This window comes from Artibeus jamaicensis, unplaced genomic scaffold (assembly GCF_021234435.1).
Source record: "Artibeus jamaicensis isolate MK-2021 breed Jamaican fruit bat unplaced genomic scaffold, CSHL_Jam_final contig_923, whole genome shotgun sequence".
NCBI classification, from domain to species: domain Eukaryota; kingdom Metazoa; phylum Chordata; class Mammalia; order Chiroptera; family Phyllostomidae; genus Artibeus; species Artibeus jamaicensis.
In genome coordinates, this window is record NW_026522014.1 from 16,057,021 (window position 1) to 16,075,416 (window position 18,396).

The 18,396-nt window shown below is 36.2% G+C and overlaps 1 protein-coding gene across 7 annotated transcripts in view; it reads left to right on the forward strand.

The window, feature by feature from the left end:
* ITGB8 (integrin subunit beta 8) overlaps nucleotides 1-18,396 on the forward strand; it is an 83,990-nt gene that overhangs the window by 56,034 nt on the left and 9,560 nt on the right. For all 7 annotated transcript variants that reach the window (XM_037163890.2, XM_037163894.2, XM_037163893.2 and 4 more), the window contains 6 exons: nucleotides 3,135-3,230; nucleotides 5,365-5,454; nucleotides 9,215-9,349; nucleotides 11,907-12,312; nucleotides 14,616-14,841; nucleotides 18,049-18,152. In XM_037163890.2, coding sequence (XP_037019785.2) covers nucleotides 3,135-3,230; nucleotides 5,365-5,454; nucleotides 9,215-9,349; nucleotides 11,907-12,312; nucleotides 14,616-14,841; nucleotides 18,049-18,152 — 1,057 coding nt within the window. The remainder of the gene's footprint in view (nucleotides 1-3,134; nucleotides 3,231-5,364; nucleotides 5,455-9,214; nucleotides 9,350-11,906; nucleotides 12,313-14,615; nucleotides 14,842-18,048; nucleotides 18,153-18,396) is intronic.

Below are 18,396 nucleotides of genomic sequence, written 5' to 3' on the forward strand. Positions count from 1 at the left end.
ACTTTAATGAAGACATTGGGATTTTTTGCATATTATGATATTCAAATATTACAAATTCTATATTATTTTTCAAAATATTTTTTATGATCCTTACTTTTATGAAGTCTGAAAATCATAAACCTTTCTTTTTTGCCACTACATATGCACATTATTAAAAATTCTCCCATACATTTGTACACAGTTATCTCTTTAACCAAAATTGCTTTCAATGAATCTTTCTTAACTCCTCTTCCCTTCAGACACTTTTAAGTTATTTCCCACAAGTCACAGCGAAGGTGTTGGTGAAGAAGAAAAATGTGAAAGGAATCCTTTTGCCCTTAATTACATAGCAGCTGTCTTGGCACATTGCTCCCCCTTCTTCCTGGAATGCCTGTTATCTCTATTAATTATTTTCAGAGTTTAGACAAACAATATGTAATGGGTTAGATGAAGGGGGAGTTGGGATGAGGAGCAGTGACGTCACCAGAACAGCTGGCTGAGAGGGAGTGTTCCTGCTAGTGAGATACAAGACATAAAAGATAAAATACTTAGAGGATAATGTGCTTCACGGGGGAAAGGGGAAGGGGTTTCCACAATGGTCATTAATCCACAGCTCTCCTGTCAACATGGTTTATTTAAACATCTGTTAAACATTTGTAATTTTAACAAATCTGCGTCAAGGTACTTGGAATTTTCTTTAAAACAGATGTCTTTCTATGGTTCAAAAAAAAGTGTTCAAGCTTAAAAAATCCACTGACCTTTTTTTTTTTTTTAATGAGCTTCTGACTAAACTAGAACTTTCTAGACTTAAAATTTGTGTACTTTTGGTCAGTGTGACTTCCTGTTTTTGAAAGGGGAGAGAGATTAGGAAGGTTCCCAAAGCTGCTTACATCTCGGACTGTCATTTAAATGTTGGTTTTATGTGAGTTAAGTATAAGCTGGTTAAAAACATATGGATTAAATTATCCTTACAATATGAATGGCTTGCAAAATTAAGAAGAGGGAATGCTTGGCAAATTGTGATTATTTTTTATAAAAGCAAAAATATTTGAAAAGTAGTTGTTGCCATTAAAAAATACCTCAGATACAGCTAGATGTACCCTTCCTTGTTCTCTTTAACTTACCAGCATCCTTCAAACTGTCATAAATCTATTTTAAGAGTATATGTATTATTAGGAACAAGGAATAAGAATGTATCTGGTAGAACTTATACTTGGGGGATTATTTTTCTATTACTTTAAAATTATATTTTAAGAATTGCTCTGGGCAAAATGTTTCTCATAGAAATCCATGTGGTAATATTTTTTTAATTTCTTCATAAATTGGTTTCATATTATATTTAAATGCAGGTCACACAAATTTGATTTGCTTATACCACAGCAATTATAGATTATATAAAAATAAAAGCATATTTGTTATGGTTATTTTCTTAGTCCATTTGGGCTGCTACAACCAAAAAAAACCCCATAAACTGGGTGTCTTATAAACAACAGAAATTTATTCCTCACAGTTCTGGAAGTTGGGTAGTTCAAGAACAATGTCTGAACTTGTTCAGACTGGAACACTGGAAGATTCAGGGTCTGGTTAGAGCCTACTTTCTGTTTCACAGATGACATGCTCTTGCTGTAACCTCACTTGTGGATGGGGCGAGGGAGCTTCTTCCATGGGTCCTCTTGTTTAAGGGAACCAGCCCATCCGTGAAGTCTCCTTAATAACCTAATCATCTCCCCACTGCCCACCTCCTAACACCATCACCTTGGGGGTTAGGATTTCAACATATAAATTTGGGGAGGGGGGACACATTCAGATCATAGCAGTTGCTTATGTTAGTGATAATATTTTTAAGCATAAGACTATCTCTTACATCTTGTATGTAAATTTAATATCTGGGTCACAGAACGTAGACTATAACCAAAACTAATAAAATTAGCTCTTTAATAAGTTCACTTATCATATTTGCTCAAATTCAGAAATGTTAGACAAGATGGTTTAGCAAAATTTCCCTTAAGAAAACAATTAGCACTGAAGGGTGGAAAGGGGAGTGAAAACTACAGAGTAATTTGAACTTGAATCACACGATACTAATTAGGCCCAGTGTGGCCTTTGACTAACGTAACCCACCAAGGGACAGGTGGTTACTAGTACAGGTGAAGTTCAGCATCACCCCTTGGAGAGGTATCTAGTATGAAGCTGTTATACAAGATTATTAGTTTTTCCTAGAAGAGCATTTGCAGAAAGAGAAAAATATCAAGTACAATATCTAACTATATAACTTTAGATATAGCAATGTCCAAGTTGTCAGATTTCTCAGACTTACTAAATTTTATTCTCCTTCTACTCACCCTAAGCTTTTTCACTAATGTCACAGTTGGCTGTACATAAGCTTTATTTATCAAAGTAAAACAGATTTTAAAAATATACATCTATATGACAAAAAAGTTAAGCAAAATGAGAGATCTATAATCTGCACCTTGTGTAAGCTGGGGGAAGTAAAAATCATGAGCATTGATATCAATTTTGAGCACCTACCCTATGCAAGAAACTGCACTAAATTGTACACATACTAATGTGATCTTCTTCATTTTGCCAGCAGATACCATTCACATGTTAGAGAGGATGGGCCCGAGGTAGAATGTTTAAGTGACAACCTGGGATTTGAGTACAGGGTTTTCTGGTTTTAAATGAAGTTCACACTATGTCATTTTATATATCAAATGTATGTATGTGTGTGTGTGTGTTTATATAGATGCTCATACTTGCCTTTCAACACTTTTTAATGAGTTTTGCCTCAGAATTTGATTGTCACTAATGAGTCTATATCTGAATACTAAATTACCTTTCTGTTCTATCACTCTGATTCCCCACGTGAACCTAAAGGGGTTCTGAATACTCTGTACTATGTTGAATTCAGCTCTTTTCATTTTCCTGAGCTACACCTTGTTATGGAGCATTTATCTATTAAAAGTCCTTAATGCATTAATGTTGATCTTATTTTTTTAAGAAATTTCATGTCTCTAGTGAAGCCATAACCCTTCCCAACAACAAAACACATTTTTATATCAGTCATACGGTCTCCTGCATAAGAAATGTTTGCCTATGTATGGGATCAAGCTACTCAATTTTGCTCTCTTTCTTATTTCATCGCCCATTCACAGGAACATCCCTCACTAGGACAACTCTCAGAAAAGTTAATAGACAACAACATTAATGTCATCTTTGCAGTTCAAGGAAAACAGTTTCATTGGTATAAGGTATGTTTATTCCCAAAATATACAAATTAAAATTTTTGCTTTGGTAGTTGAAACAAAGATACTTCTTAAAATCCCAAATAAGAATTCTAGAGCTATTGTGCTTTGTGTGATGAAAGTTGAATGCTGTATTAGCTAATGATACTGCACATGAGCATTTACGTATAAATTCTATCCATAGAACCTAGAACCAAGTGTGGGCTCTAGAACTAATTGTGGTACTGTGAAAATAATGGAAAAGACACGAATATACCTCACAAAGTAATCACCCCAGTAAGACTACTACCTATCTGGCACTGTACATTCTTACTACAATGTTACTGACTATATTCTTTATGCTGCTTTTATTGCTTTTGCCTCTTTGACCACTATTTTAGTATTTCTTGATGGTGTTATTGGCTCTAGCAGTTTCACCCTGCTCTGTTTTAAAAAGAGAATTTCACTGCCTGGTAAACCATAAAACCTGGCAGGCTTATTATTAATTGAGTTGTGTGCATAGTAAGAATCAACAGGTTCTGAACTCTTGACAAGCTCTGCTTTGGTCCTGTATGTATTCTTATAGTCACCTACTTTAGCTGCCCGGATACATTTTTATCAGCCGCCTTCATCTGAGTTGTAACAGCTTCTTAGCATAGCTCCCAAATCCATCATCCACCTGGCTGCAGGATGATCTGTTTAAATCACCTGTGTGGGCAGAGCGCCCCTAAAGTAAAAAGTTCCCAGAGTCCCCTCTGATTTAGAGGATCAAATCTTTAATGTGGCCTAAGAAACCCTCTGGTCCCTGCTTGCCTCCCTGGACTCATCCCCTACTGCTCTCTGCCTCACACTTGTCCCTCCAGCCCTGCTTCTAATTCTGTGCACACCATTCACCAAACTCTTGTTCTCCTTTGTGCCAATGTTCTTGCTAAGTACCCACCAGGCCTGGAAGCCCTTCTCCCACCTCCCTCGTTACTTGGCTAAGTCTTACTCATCCATCCTTCAAGGCACAGCTCATGTGTCACTTCCAGGAGACAGTCCCTGACAACCTTCCCCAGCCATCAAATGCTAGCTGGGTATCCTTCTCATTAGGGTCTGCACATCTTTCTATTGCTTCCTATACATTGTTTTTTCTGAAATTGTCATTTATGTACCAGTGGGATTCACAAAAGTGGAAACTAGTGATCTAGTGATTTAGAATCGCCAAAGTGGCCCCAACAGGTGCTTAAAAAAGGTTTTATAAGTGGATTTTAAAAATCGGTGAGAGATACATTTTTCCTATGACCTGACATACGAAGCTGCTAGTGTCTAAGTGTCAGCTGGCATACAGCAGGAACTTAATGATACTTCTGAGTGATAAAATGAGTGCATAAATGGATTTCAAGACTTCATAACCTGATTTCACATCAGTTATGCATCCTTCCCACTACCCTGTTTCTTCTCTGTTCTCATTTCACCTAACATAAACCTTTAGGCCTTCACTAATGCTTTTTCTCACTAGGAATACCCGGAATCTTCTCCATAACTATTCAGTAATTAAGAACATCCCTCAAGAACAGTTGCTCCATGAAGCTTCCACTTGTGACTGATTTTTTTTCTCCAGTCCAGGCCAACATGTGATAAAGTTCGTTCCACAGAACAGTCATTCTGCAAAATGTTTATATTTGTTGTTACATGAGAAAAGAGTTTTGTAATTAAAGAAATGTTGAGAAATGCTGCACTAAATAATGGTACATTGTTTCTAAATTGTGGGACTTCTCCGAACCTTTAATTTGCAAGTACACATTTTTAGTCGCTAAGTGGAAGAAACCATGCATAGAACTTGGCAAACTTATCTGCCCTTAGAATCATCTCATATTTAAAACCTCTGGAGACTATATTCCAGGGAAGATACTCTGGGAAATGCCGGTCTGTGCTTTGACTAGGTTTTGGGGGCAGCATGTCATTTGTGCAATGCACACACTCTCTTGCACATACACATACACACTACCATTTCAGGTGTACCTGTTTTAGCTGCACTACTTGACTGCATACATTTCTCTAATCTTTTCTGATTCATGTCACCTTCCACTGGTAACTACAAGAATCTTTACTATTTGTTGATTGCTAAACCATTGCAGATGATTGTCATTAAATGTTATTGGTATATATATATTTTTAGGACCTTCTACCCCTCTTGCCCGGCACCATTGCTGGTGAAATAGAATCAAAGGCTGCAAACCTCAATAATTTGGTAGTAGAAGCCTATCAGGTATGTGCACATATATTCTACATAATTTTTTTAATAAACTTTTAACCCCAATTTCTGTGGTAAGGGACAAACCAGTGCCCTATCATCTTGAAAGAGTGGTGGAAAGAACATACCATTTGGGATGAAGAACCTAATTCAGCCCTGGCTCTTCCACTCATGAGCCGTGGGGCCTCGGGGACAAGCCACCTCGGCCCTCTGTGCCTTACCACGTCTCACTGACGGTAAGCCCGGTGGGGCTACAAGCAATCTGCATCTCTTTCCACATCAAATACTCTATGAGTCACCAAATCACAGCTATCGAATATACTTTATGGTCAAGAAATTTCACAATTTCCTATGTCACCAAGATAAAGTAAGAAATCACTGCTATTTCAATCAGCAACCTGTCAGATAAAATGATCTATCTTGGATGTAGAGATTACTAAGAAGACTGTTAGGGTTTCCTGGATGAATCACTTGAATATTCAATCAGTTATTTTAGCAGTTTTATAAAACTAGTTTATTAAAAGAATCACCTTAAGAGATATTTTATTGATAGTTGTATGCTGTCCTCAGTCTGTGAAGAGTGGGTGTCAAATGCCAAGGTTTAGAGAAACATCTACTCCTTCAACCTAGGCCATCCCTGGAAAGAATTCTCTGTTAGGATGTTATGACAATAGTGACTGTTACTTTAATTCCACTAAGAACCAATTTCTTTCCACACGTGACCTCATTCAATCCGCACAACTGACCCATAAGGCAGGCATAGTATTCCCATTGTGTATTTGTAGAACCCCAAAGAAGCTAAGCAAATTAACCAAAGGTGAAACAACTAACAAGCGGAAGCAGGATCAGAACCCAGGTCTTCCTTAACGCCAGGACCAGGTGATACCACCTGTTTTGGATTTTATACTCTACACAGTCACTCTCCAAAGATGTGCTTTATTCAACCCTGAATTTATGGAGCATCAATAAAGTCTCACTTCCCAAAATTCTATGATTCCCTTTCCGACACAGGAGAGTCAAACAGGGAAGCAGTAGCCCAAGCACTGTGAGAAATCTCAGGCTTCTCTCCGCAGGGTCTCCTTGCAACATCTGCCCTCAGCTGCACTACAAGAGGGGTAGGCTGAAAGCAGTCAGAGGACAGAAAGTGGAGGACTTGTTTAAATTTCCTTTTTTGTTTTTTATACACACTTTTGTAAAATTTTTATTGTTATTCTACTACAGTTGTCCCAATTTTTCTCACTTTGCCCTCCTCCACCCAGCCTACCTCCACTCTCAGTCAATCCCCACCCTGTGGTCCATGTCAACAGGTCATTCATACATGTTCTTAGACTATTCTCTTTGAGTTAATCTTGTGAGATTTTTTTTTAAAGGAAAACAAATCTTGTGAGGTTTTTGGGGGGGCCAAAAAGTTGTTCTATGTCTGAAAATCCGTTGCATCTTTAATTATATTTCTTTCTCACTGTTACAAAGGAACTTTAGGACTGGGGAAGCTTCTTATGAAAGAAAATCAATCATGTGTATAACATTCCCATCCACAGCTCGTTCCCAGGAAAAATTAAAATAAGGAAGGAGCTTACAGTATTAGAAGCCACTCTAGTTTTTATAGTATGAACCCATTTATTACCCCAAACAAAGAATAGAAATTGACAAACGTGCCTGTATGAAAGACAGCATCAGTGAAAAGGAAAACAGCGGCATTTGATTTTATGTTCCTCATTTGCCTAATAGGTATGTAATACCTTAGTTGCTTTCAGTTCCAATTAACTTTAAACAATGGAAAAATACTGGCACATCCAACAAAAACTTAACTCTAGCTAACTAATCTCCTTACGTTGGGATTCTGTTATTATTTTATATAAGTATATATATTTTTAATTCTTCCCAAATTTCACTTTGTTTTTATAGTCCAAAAGAAACAATTCACAATTCATTGATGAAAAACAAAGGAGAAAAATATTTTCATTTTAACTTTTCATTTTTTGCACTTCCTTTTTAAGAATTTAGCATATAGTGAATGTGCCTACATTTTACTTTTTAGCCTTTACATAAGGACTGCCATTAGAATTAAAATTATATAAAAATCATAACTCTAATAGCAATAGTGATTTAGCTGAAATTAAGAAAGGAAAAATAAATTACATCGAATAAAAAAGAATTATACATTACAATAAAATAGATTCTGCCACTGCACCTTTTAGATCTTAAAAGAGAAGCTTAAGCTTATGTCTGGAGCTTAATTCTAGATCCAAAAATGAGAAACATTTTAGTTACTTGTCTTCACACCCTTCTTGAAACATATTAGTATAACTAGCTCAAGGTTTTCAAAGAGCAAAATTTCAGAAGGGCAGGCTGAGAACACTCAGAATATTAGGAATTTCCTTCTGATTGGTCAAACCATCACCATATCGACACTTTGTTTACCATTAGAAGTTGCTGTTGGTTTGCCAAAATCATTCAATTAGGTGATTACAATGTATGAGTTCTTTGGGAGATAAAAATGTGGCTGACAGTCTTACCTAATCCAAATAAAATTTATTAAGTTGAGGAAGCATCTTGTTTTAAAGATTCATTATCAAAATTCCATGATAAATTATTAATTAGCACACATGTCTTTATTGATGATACAACTGAAGAAGAAAAATTACTCAGGCAAACAAATTAGACATCATTGGAATTTTTTCCTTCATACCCTGACATTCACTCTCTTTCCATAGGTACATTTGTCATCTTTTCACTTCCTTTGTTTACAAGTATACGTTAAGGACTTTTGCATGTGGTAGATTCTTAGTTTTATGAATGAAATACATGCAGATCTACAGTATATATTTAATGTAGCTAGAATTTTCTTTTTTTCTTTCTTGATTATTGAATTTATTGGGGTGATATTGGTTAATAAAAGTATATAGGTCTTAGGTACACAGTTCTATAGTATGTCATCTGTATATTGTATTGTGTGTTCACCACCCAAAGTCAAGTCTCCTTCCATCTCCATTTGTCCCCATTTTACTCTCCTACTTACCTCCAACCCCTTCTCTCTGGCAATCACTGTACTATTATCTATGTCCATGATTGTAATGGAAGAAATTGGTATGTGCCTAAATCATAATAGTCATTACATAAATGGTTTTTTTTGAAAGATTTCACAAATGAGTGAATGGTTTTCTGCTCAGGAAGGGGCTCTATTTCAGTATTAAGAAATGGAACAGATTTTATTGACACAAGCAAGCTCCAGGAACTTGGCAAAACCCTAGTCCTTTCATGGACAATTTATAGGACCATATCTGGCAGGTAATTCTTATGCCTACTGTATACAAGTGGCCTCCCATAAATTTCCTTTCAGTTCTGTATCAATAAGGCATTTTAGCTTTCATGATAGTCTGAAGTATTTGACACCGAAATGTTTCTTGTTTAACAGCTGTAAATGTGAGAGGTATGTTTCAGATTTGAAGCTGTCAAGATTTACTCTCTTTGATGATATGTGACTATTTTTGGAACAAAGTCTGAGTGAGGTTTATCTTTGAAGTGATCAAAATGCAAGAAATGTGTGGAAATATTTTTTTAAATAGAGCACTTAAATGTAGATAATCTAATCCTTCAATACTTTGTACGTATTTCAAATATAATTGGGTCATTATATGGAAACACTATTTTATTCATCTTTTTATAAAGACAGAATTTTTAGTTATATCTAGAATGATTTAATAAAATTGACACTATGAAGTTGCTTACATTTAATAGTGCTATAGTATAAAATTTTAAAATGGTGTTTCTGCAGAAACTTATTTCAGAAGTCAAAGTGCAAGTGGAAAACCAGGTGAAAGGCGTCTATGTAAACATTACTGCCATCTGTCCAGATGGGACCCGGAGGCCAGGCACAGAAGGATGTGGCAACGTGACAAGCAACGACGAAGTATGTGGGTGCGCGTGGCTCCCATTTCAAGTGAACTAAGTTGTTTAGCATGTTTTCTCACAGAAAATCAAACCATTCTGAGAGACTTTACTTACTCCTGACTCCAAGGATCTTATTTACACTTCAAAGTAACTTTTATTGTCTCTCTGAAAAGTTCCTACTTGTTTTAACTTCACTGATGATTCTCTCAAACTCTCAAGTTAAATAAATATTATGTTACATACTTATTCAATGATAATGTCTTTAAACTTAAGGGACACAGCCATGACATATTAGGAAATCACATCTCCTGAAATAAGCAGTGTCTATACTGATGATGATGATAATATCTTTTTTATTTCAAATCTGAAAATTCTCAGAGCAAATGTAAAACTGAAGGTTAATGAGCCACAGAAAAGAATGAAAATGATGGATCAGTTGATAAAGGCTAAAAATTCCAAAATCTTTTACTTTGAAATTTTTTCAATATACTCTTAACGATCTAGGAGGCAGTAGGGAAATTTGTTAAAACAATAAAAAGAAGTGTCCTCACTTAACTAAAAAAGGATGAAATGTGGAAATAAAGAGGCCCAGATTATAGTAGCTTCAGGAAATGGGACCAGAGGAGAGAGGGATTCTCTGGGGACCAGCACAATAGAGAGTAAACACACAGATTTAAAAAAAAAAACAAAACTTTTAAAGGGAAATTCTTCTTGAATACAGTGATTTTTGGTGAGTCATTTACCTCTTGAGACATCAGTTGCCCCACATTTAAGTGAATAGCTTGGACTAGAGTTATAAGCCCTTTTGTTTCCATCTCGAAGGCTTATATGATGTTTCTAATTATTTTCATGTCATGATGTAGAAAAAAGAACAAGAGTTATTGAAAAAGATGAAAAGGTCCTAAGATCCTAAGATTGAATAAAATACAATCTTCCTTTCTCTTTAGTTTGAATATGTTTTTCCCTCCTGGTGAAAAGCAGGTGGTATAGATGCTCCCACAAGTTGTATATTCGAAATTAATTATTGGTAGTTTGAGTTTTGTGAGCCCCTCCATAATCAGTCCTTGGATTTTGTTCAAAAAACATTATATACCAATTTACAAAATACATATTTGATTTCCATTAAGTATAGAGAAAACTTTATGATAACAAATACAGGGCATTAAGTTACTTTCTGAGAAAGGGTTACCTTCTTAGATGTAGTTCTTTCTTTTAAAATCCATTTCGACAGAATGTATTTCCTTACATCTTTTTTTCTCTTTTTGCCTACATCCTTTTATTCCCCTCACTTTCAACAAGTAATATAAACAGTTTGACTTTTAGTGAGAGTTGTATGACATCTTAATTATATGAACCTGCATTTTGCACTACTATTAATGTGGCAGTGACCACATTATTGTACACATCTGCTAATCTCTAACATTCTTAAAGACAAAAAATATTTCAAATACAATACCAACTGCATTGATTTTAATGTTATGAGACTGATTCTGATCTCTAAAGCATATATACAATATATAAAGCTAAATTAAAATTTTTCATAGTATTATATGTATATATACAAATATAAATATATTTATGATAGGCTTTTGCTTGTGATATATATAAATATCTATCCATATATATATATTTGTGTGTGTGTGTGTGTATATATATATATATATATATTTCTATCTTCATTCCAAACTAAAAGTCCAGCACAAATTATTTTAAATTATAACAAATTTCAGTCTAACATGGAAAAAAAACATATGTTATTTACCAAAGTACCTGAAGACCATAAGGTGGGTTAACAAATATAAATAGACACATTAAACCAATCAAGTGCAAAATAAAAATAGAGGAAAATAACAAATCTGGCAGAAGGAAGAAATTCCGTAGTTCTGTGAGAAAACCGGTCCCTGCCAGCCCACACTCCTAGTTGGGGGCTAACCTCTCCACTGAGATCGTGTACGGTCTGTGTTGAGATCTGAAGTTCTGAGAGTGAGAGTCTTAGATATTTTTTTTTCCTTCAGTAAGTCAGAGAAAGCCTCATATTTTCCTCCATTAATACTATGTATAAACTAAAAGTTAACTCTGAAACTTTACTTGATCCCCTGCCAAATAGAAACAAAATTAAAATCGTTCATTTGAAGACCCCATCTCAGGGGTTCAAAGCAGTAGAAGCTTTTTAGTTTATTTGACCTATCCTTAGTATCAACTAGTCGGTGACCACCCAGGTGAAGGGCCAAACCCAGAAAATGATCTAGGCTCTCTCAAGCTGGTTAAGAAATCAATAGAGGACATGTATTAATCATCAAAAGTTGAACAGACATTTCAAATAGTCTTTAACCCCTATGCATTTAATAGTATAACATAAGCGAGTAGTAGTCATTGCATCCTTTAACTTTCTAGCTCATTAATTAGGAAATAAATTAAAAAGGGGTTAAACTCTACATATGGAAGATTACTTGTATAATTTATAAATACTAATTTCTATAAGATGGAATGTTGATTCAAAATATCATTAACAAATATAATATTGGTAATAAAAATAATCAAGACATATGTTTTCTTCCTCCCTGTCCTAAATTTAGGTTCTTTTCAATGTAACAATTACAATGAAAAAATGTGATGTCACAGGAGGAGAAAGCTATGCAATAATCAAACCTATTGGTTTCAATGAAACCACTAAAATTCACATACACAGAAACTGCAGCTGTCAGTGTGATGACAGCCAAGGACCTAAAAGAAAGTGTGTAGATGAAACTTTTCTCGACTCCAAGTGTTTCCAGTGTGAAGAGAATAAATGTCACTTTGATGAAGATCAGGTGCCTTCGGAGAGCTGCAAGTCACACGAAGGTCAACCTGTTTGCAGCGGTCGAGGTCTGTGTATTTGTGGGAAGTGTTTGTGTCACAAAATTAAGCTTGGGAAAGTATATGGAAAATACTGTGAAAAGGATGACTTTTCTTGTCCATATCACCATGGAAAGCTGTGTGCTGGTGAGTATAAGTATATAAATGTATACATGAGTTTTTATTAGTCACTATTAAACTAGCATACAAGTTAAAGTATTTTTAAATCACAGCTTTTCTAATTATTAACCCTGAACCTGAATTTCATATTCAGAGTTTCAAAGTCTTTGAAATTGAGGGACAGATTTATACCACATAATTCTGATATTTCTATTTTAAGTACTTAAAAAATAAAAACCAAAAATTAATTGTTATCCTCAAGTATGCCTTGACTTTGTGAAGATATATACCAGAAAAGGAAGTTACCAAGGATGTCTGACAGGATTTCTATAATCAGGGTATTCTTCCAGAAGGATCTGATTCATTCTCATAAGTGGTCACTCCCTCCAGCTTGCTCAGAGGATAGTGAGCTATAAAAATATACTTACCATTCATTGGCAAATTCTTAATGCATTATATAGATGATATTAAATATCTGTAATAATCTAAATCTCTCCAGTTTATTTTGGGAACAATACCAGACATAAAATTGTCAAAAGATAGCATTCTTCAAGAAAAACTGGTTTCATTAGTAATCTAAAAGATTAGTCCCAGAGGCCACACACAGACCAAATTTTAAAGCAAAAACATCTGAAGTACTTTTTGGCTAATTCAGTTTACTGCCACCTAGAGGTTAGAATCCAGAAAATCTGCAGCATTTAAAAACTAATATAAATCATTGTTTTTAAATTAATTAATTTTTCTGTGCCATTGTTGTTAAAACACATTTTTAGTCTTTGCACTTGATAGGTAAACATCAGTTAAATTACTGATAAATATTTTACTGTTATAAGCATATGGAAAGTAAAAAACTATATAAAATACATTACTATCCTTGTGTAAGCTAAGAATTTGTCCTATATTACACAAATATGTAATGACAAATTGCCTTTTTATTCTGTTATATACACAAAATATTTTATATTTTAAACATTTATTCAGCTCAACCTGCTAATCATAGGTAGAATGGACTATAGATGACTTTAGAAGAAACCAGTAATTATGTGCTAATCTTTTAGAGTTAATCCTATTTGGGACAGAGAAAAGAAAAAAATTCTGAGATCATTTCCCACAACTGTCAATGTCTTGAAAATTCCAGTCTCTGTTTATGGCAAATATCAAAAATCACTGCAGCGGCACTCTTCTATATAACTGTGATACTACTGACACAGGCAGTTGAGAACCTGCTTTGAATTATTTGTGCATAAATTATAAGTGCAAACTGTAGGCTGACAAGCATTTTCTTCACTAGTCTCCTTGGAGAATAAAAACACATGTTCACAGGTCGACTGCCTAGAGTTACTTGTGCAGCCTGCTTACAGGGAACAGGGCCTGGCAGGCGCTTGTTTGGCCTGGACCTCATTAGCTTTACGCTTAGCACACAGAGCGGATCCAACAGTAGACTCTATGGAACAGGAAGCTTGGGAGGGGCTCTGCAGTAAAGGGAGGAGGAAGGAGGCAAGGGGAGGGAGGGAGGGAGGGAGGGAAGGCAGGAGGGAGAAGTTTGTGGCTAAATAAGTTTGAGAAGCACTATATAACCCTGTAAAATATACCCCTCTGGTTCTCATTATCATATTCAATTTTGGACACTTGTGCAGTTTCAAAGTAACTACATACAGCCAGTGCTTTTCCTCAACTTACTTGTCTGCACCCGACACCAACACGCACATTCTACTGCCTTGCTTGCTCTCCTTGCCCTGTAATAATAGTGCCCAGCTTACTTTTAACAGGCCCTGCCAACCTGCTCGATACATAATGCCCTGAGGATGTGAAAAAATTAGTCTGACTTCCTTGGAGATCGTATCTTTAAACATGGCACTCACAGAACTGAAGCACTAGAAGGGTCTGCTTCATGGACCTTCAAATTGATCCCAGGCCCTTGGCAATAAGGAGAGACAGACAGAATAAATTATGGAAGCTATTAACAAGATAACCCTGTTTTCAAGTCAGGCAATTAACATTACTTCAGTCTTTTTAACTTTATATTCATGTTTTTTATTTAAAATTGAATGTACAGCGACCTTCAAGTAGTCAGGCAGGCAGTGTGGCCAGGTGACCTCACGCTTGTCAGCACGACACAATAGCGTCAGGAGATTATCTACAGTAGAACAGCTTTGAAAATAGACATTCCTACATCCTGGCTTGTTTATGTCAGAGAAACAGAAAGTGATGCTATTTCCATTCACTGGACTGTCCGTGTGTTTCCATAGAGACGGGAGGGGAATTCACGTTTGGAAATGCTTCAGTGCGGTGACCCCAATAACTTAGGTCCTGGAGTGTCTCTGTCACAGGGCATGGAGAATGTGAAGTGGGCAGATGCCAGTGCTTCAGTGGCTGGGAAGGAGATCGGTGCCAGTGCCCATCAGCATCAGCCCAGCACTGCATCAACCCCAAGGGCCAAGTGTGTAGTGGAAGAGGCACGTGTGTATGCGGCAGGTGCGAGTGCACCGATCCCAGGAGCATCGGCCGCTTCTGTGAACACTGCCCCACGTGTCACACAGCCTGCAATGAAAACTGGTATGTGTTTTCTGACTCCAAACAGGCTTAAATAGTCCCTTCATAACAACCGTGTCGGTCCTTTTTTAGTCTGCCTTCCATAATCTTCAAAGTGCTGGATGTTCTCATCCAAATAAAGTGTTATCATCATGCTAAAAAAAACTGAATGGGGAATTGGGGAATTTTCAGGCTTCGATTCCAATCTTTGACCACTAGATAGCTGTGGAAGTATCAGAATTTATCCAGGCATTCACTGCCTCTGCTTTTGTGACTTAGTTTTGGTTGGGGGGGGGGGGGGGTTCCTTTTTTTTCTATGTGTGGTTGCCTCTAGTGCGTCCCCTGCTGGGAACTGGCCTGCAGTGAACTGGCCTGCAACGCAGGCCTGACTGGGAATGAAACTGTGATCCTCTGGTTCACAGGACTGCGCTCAATCCACTGAGCTACACCAGCCAGGGCCCTATTTTTTTTTTTAAAGAATAATATTCAGTATTCATAAAGGTTCATTGGGTTTTTGCCAGCTTTATTGATATATATAATTGGCACATAACCTCATGCAAGTTTAAGGTTTCCAATATGAGGATTTAGGGACTGCCTGTCCAGCTTACTCTTACTTAGCTATTTGATCGGGGCAAGTGGTTGAAATTCTCTAAGAATTTTCTGAGAATATTCTCTGTTAATATTTCTGATATCAAAAGCAGAGGATAATAATAATACCTTGCTATAGTTCTGTGAGATAATTAAATTAGATGTTCCAGGTTAAAAACAACTTATACTTAGTACACAGTTATCATCTAACAGAAATGTTAGCTATTATCATTGCTTTATTTTTATTAAAGATAAAGAACGATGCTGGTTATGAAGCCCTGTAGAAATGAATGATGGGTAAATGAAAGGTGCTATGTTAAGTGAAGCAGCATCATGGTTCTGTGCCAATGGTTAGTTAATGTCCCAGTGACAGTCTGAGTCCTGCTCTAATACGACCACTACTCCAAACATCGCTGTGCCTTCCAATTGGTTCTATTCACATTTCTAGGACCTTCACCTCTTTGGATTGGTAGTGCAAATAAAATTTTTTAAAGTATGCATAGCCAATTCTTTAACTCTCATAGAAACACAGTACTTAAACATAATGATAGTGCTGAACTGTGTAGTCAATTGTTAAACTTTTTTGACAATGTCTAAATATTCATCTTCTAAAGCATCTATGCTATTTGTATGTGTTTGTGGTGAGAACATTATCTATTTCCTGTAGACTTGCCTCTCAAGGTAGAAGTCATTTTTTAAATTTTATTTTTCAATTACAATTTACTTTCTATATTATTTTGTGTTAGTTTCTGGTATATAACATAGTGATTAGATAATCGTATACTTTACAAAGTGTTTCCCCTGATATTTCCAGCATTTATATGGCACATACATAGTTATTGCAGTAATACTGACTATATTCCCTGTGCTGTACTTTATTTTACATCCCTGTGACTATTTTGTGACAACCAATCAGTACTTCTTAATCCCATCACTTTTTTCACCCGGTCCCCCAATTCCCTGCCCTTCTGGCAACCATCAGTCTGTTCTCTGTATCTTTGAGTCTGTTTCTGTTTTGTTTGTTTGTTTTTTGTTTTTTTTTTTAATTTTATTTAGTTATTTTTCAAGTACAGTTTTTTGTCAATTTTTCCCATCCCAGCCTCCCCCGCCCCTTGCTCCCCACCTCCCTCCCATTTCCACCCCCCCCTTAGTTCTCGTCCCTGTGTCCTTCCTATTTGTTCCTCCAAATCCCTCCCCCTTTTTCCCCTTAACTTCCCTTCCTTCTCCCCCTCTGGTCACTATCCCCTTGTTCTCTATTTCAGTGTCTTTGTTTTTTGGTTTAGCTTCCTGTTAAAGGTGAGATCATATGGTATTTGTCTTTCAGCACCTGGCCTATTTCACTCAGCATAATGCTTTCCAGTTCCATCCATGTTGTCGCAAATGGTAGTAGCGCCTTCTTTCTCTCTGCAGCATAGAATTCCATTGTGTATATGTACCACAATTTTTTGATCCATTCATTTACTGATGGGCACCTAGGTTGCTTCCAACTCTTGGCTATTGTAAATTGTGCTGCTATGAACATTGTGGTGCATAGGTTCTTTGATATTGATGTTTTAGGATTCTTAGGATATAATCCCAGTTTGTTTTGTTCTTTAGATTCCACATATAAGTGAAATTAGATGGTATTTGTCTTTATCTGACTGATTTATTTAACATAATACTCTACCCTCTAGGTCAGAAATCAGTTGCATTTTTATATACCAACAATGAACTATCAGAAAGGGAAACTAAGAAGATAATCCCACTTACAGTCACATCAAAAAAATTAAAATACCTAGGGATAAATTTAACAAAGGAGGTATAAAAGACCTGTACTTGGCAAATTATGGCTGTCAAGAGAGAAAAAAGGGAAGAAGATACAAATAAAGGAAGCATATACCCTGCTCATGGATAGGAATTTACATTATTAAAATGCCCATACTACCCAAAACAATCTACAGATTCAAGGCAATTCCTATCAAAGTTCATTTTTCACAGAACCAAAAAAAATAGTCCAAAAATTTTTAGGAAACCCCCAAAACCACAAATAGCCATAGCAATCTTGAGAAAGAAGAACAAAGTCAGAGGTGTCATGCTACCTGACATTGAACTATCCTACAAGGCTATGGTAATCAAAACAGGAATGGTACTGGCATAGACACAGACACACAGAACGATGGAACAGACTAAAGAGCCCAGAAATAAACCCATGCCTTTATGGTCAATTAATATATGACAGAGGAGGCAAGAGTATACAATAAGGTAAACAAAGCTAGTCAATAAATGTTGGTGGGAAAATTGGACAGATATGTGCAAAAAATGAAGCTAGACCACCTTCTCACACCATATACAAAAATAAACATAAAATAGATTAAAAACTCAAATGTAGGACTCGAAACCATAAAATTGTAGATGAAAACATAAGCAGAAAAATCATTATTTTTATTTTATACATCATTAAACTATTTTAAATGCTTAGAAAGTAAATTTGCCATGGTATTAAATTCAGCCAGGATTACAAATGAGTGTCACAGCTTTCTTTCCCAGTTCCACAAGGCTGCTGTTCTAAAGCAGCATTCTATCTTATTTTATTTCTTATAGAAAATACTCCAGGCTATAACCTTTGCAAAGATTGTGTGATTTCACTTCTGTTTCCCCTTACAGGAATTGCGTGCAATGCCTTCACCCCCACAATCTGTCTCAAGCAATACTTGATCGGTGTAAATCCTCATGTGCTTTCATGGAACATTACATGGACCAAACATCAGGTACACCAAAGCTTAATAACCAAAGCACTGAGAACTTATCTGTAGAGAATCATGTTCCCCAATAAGGGTCCTGGCCAGCCATCCTAAAGAATGGACTCACTGCTTCAGTGTTTTCGATCTCCCCGAGATGGGACTCTATAAAACCAGCTGAGTGTGTTTGCCACTGTTGGCTGAACTGTTAGATTTCAGATCTCAGCTACCCAGCTCAGTCCCCTTGCTGTGCACCTTCATGGAAGTACAGCGA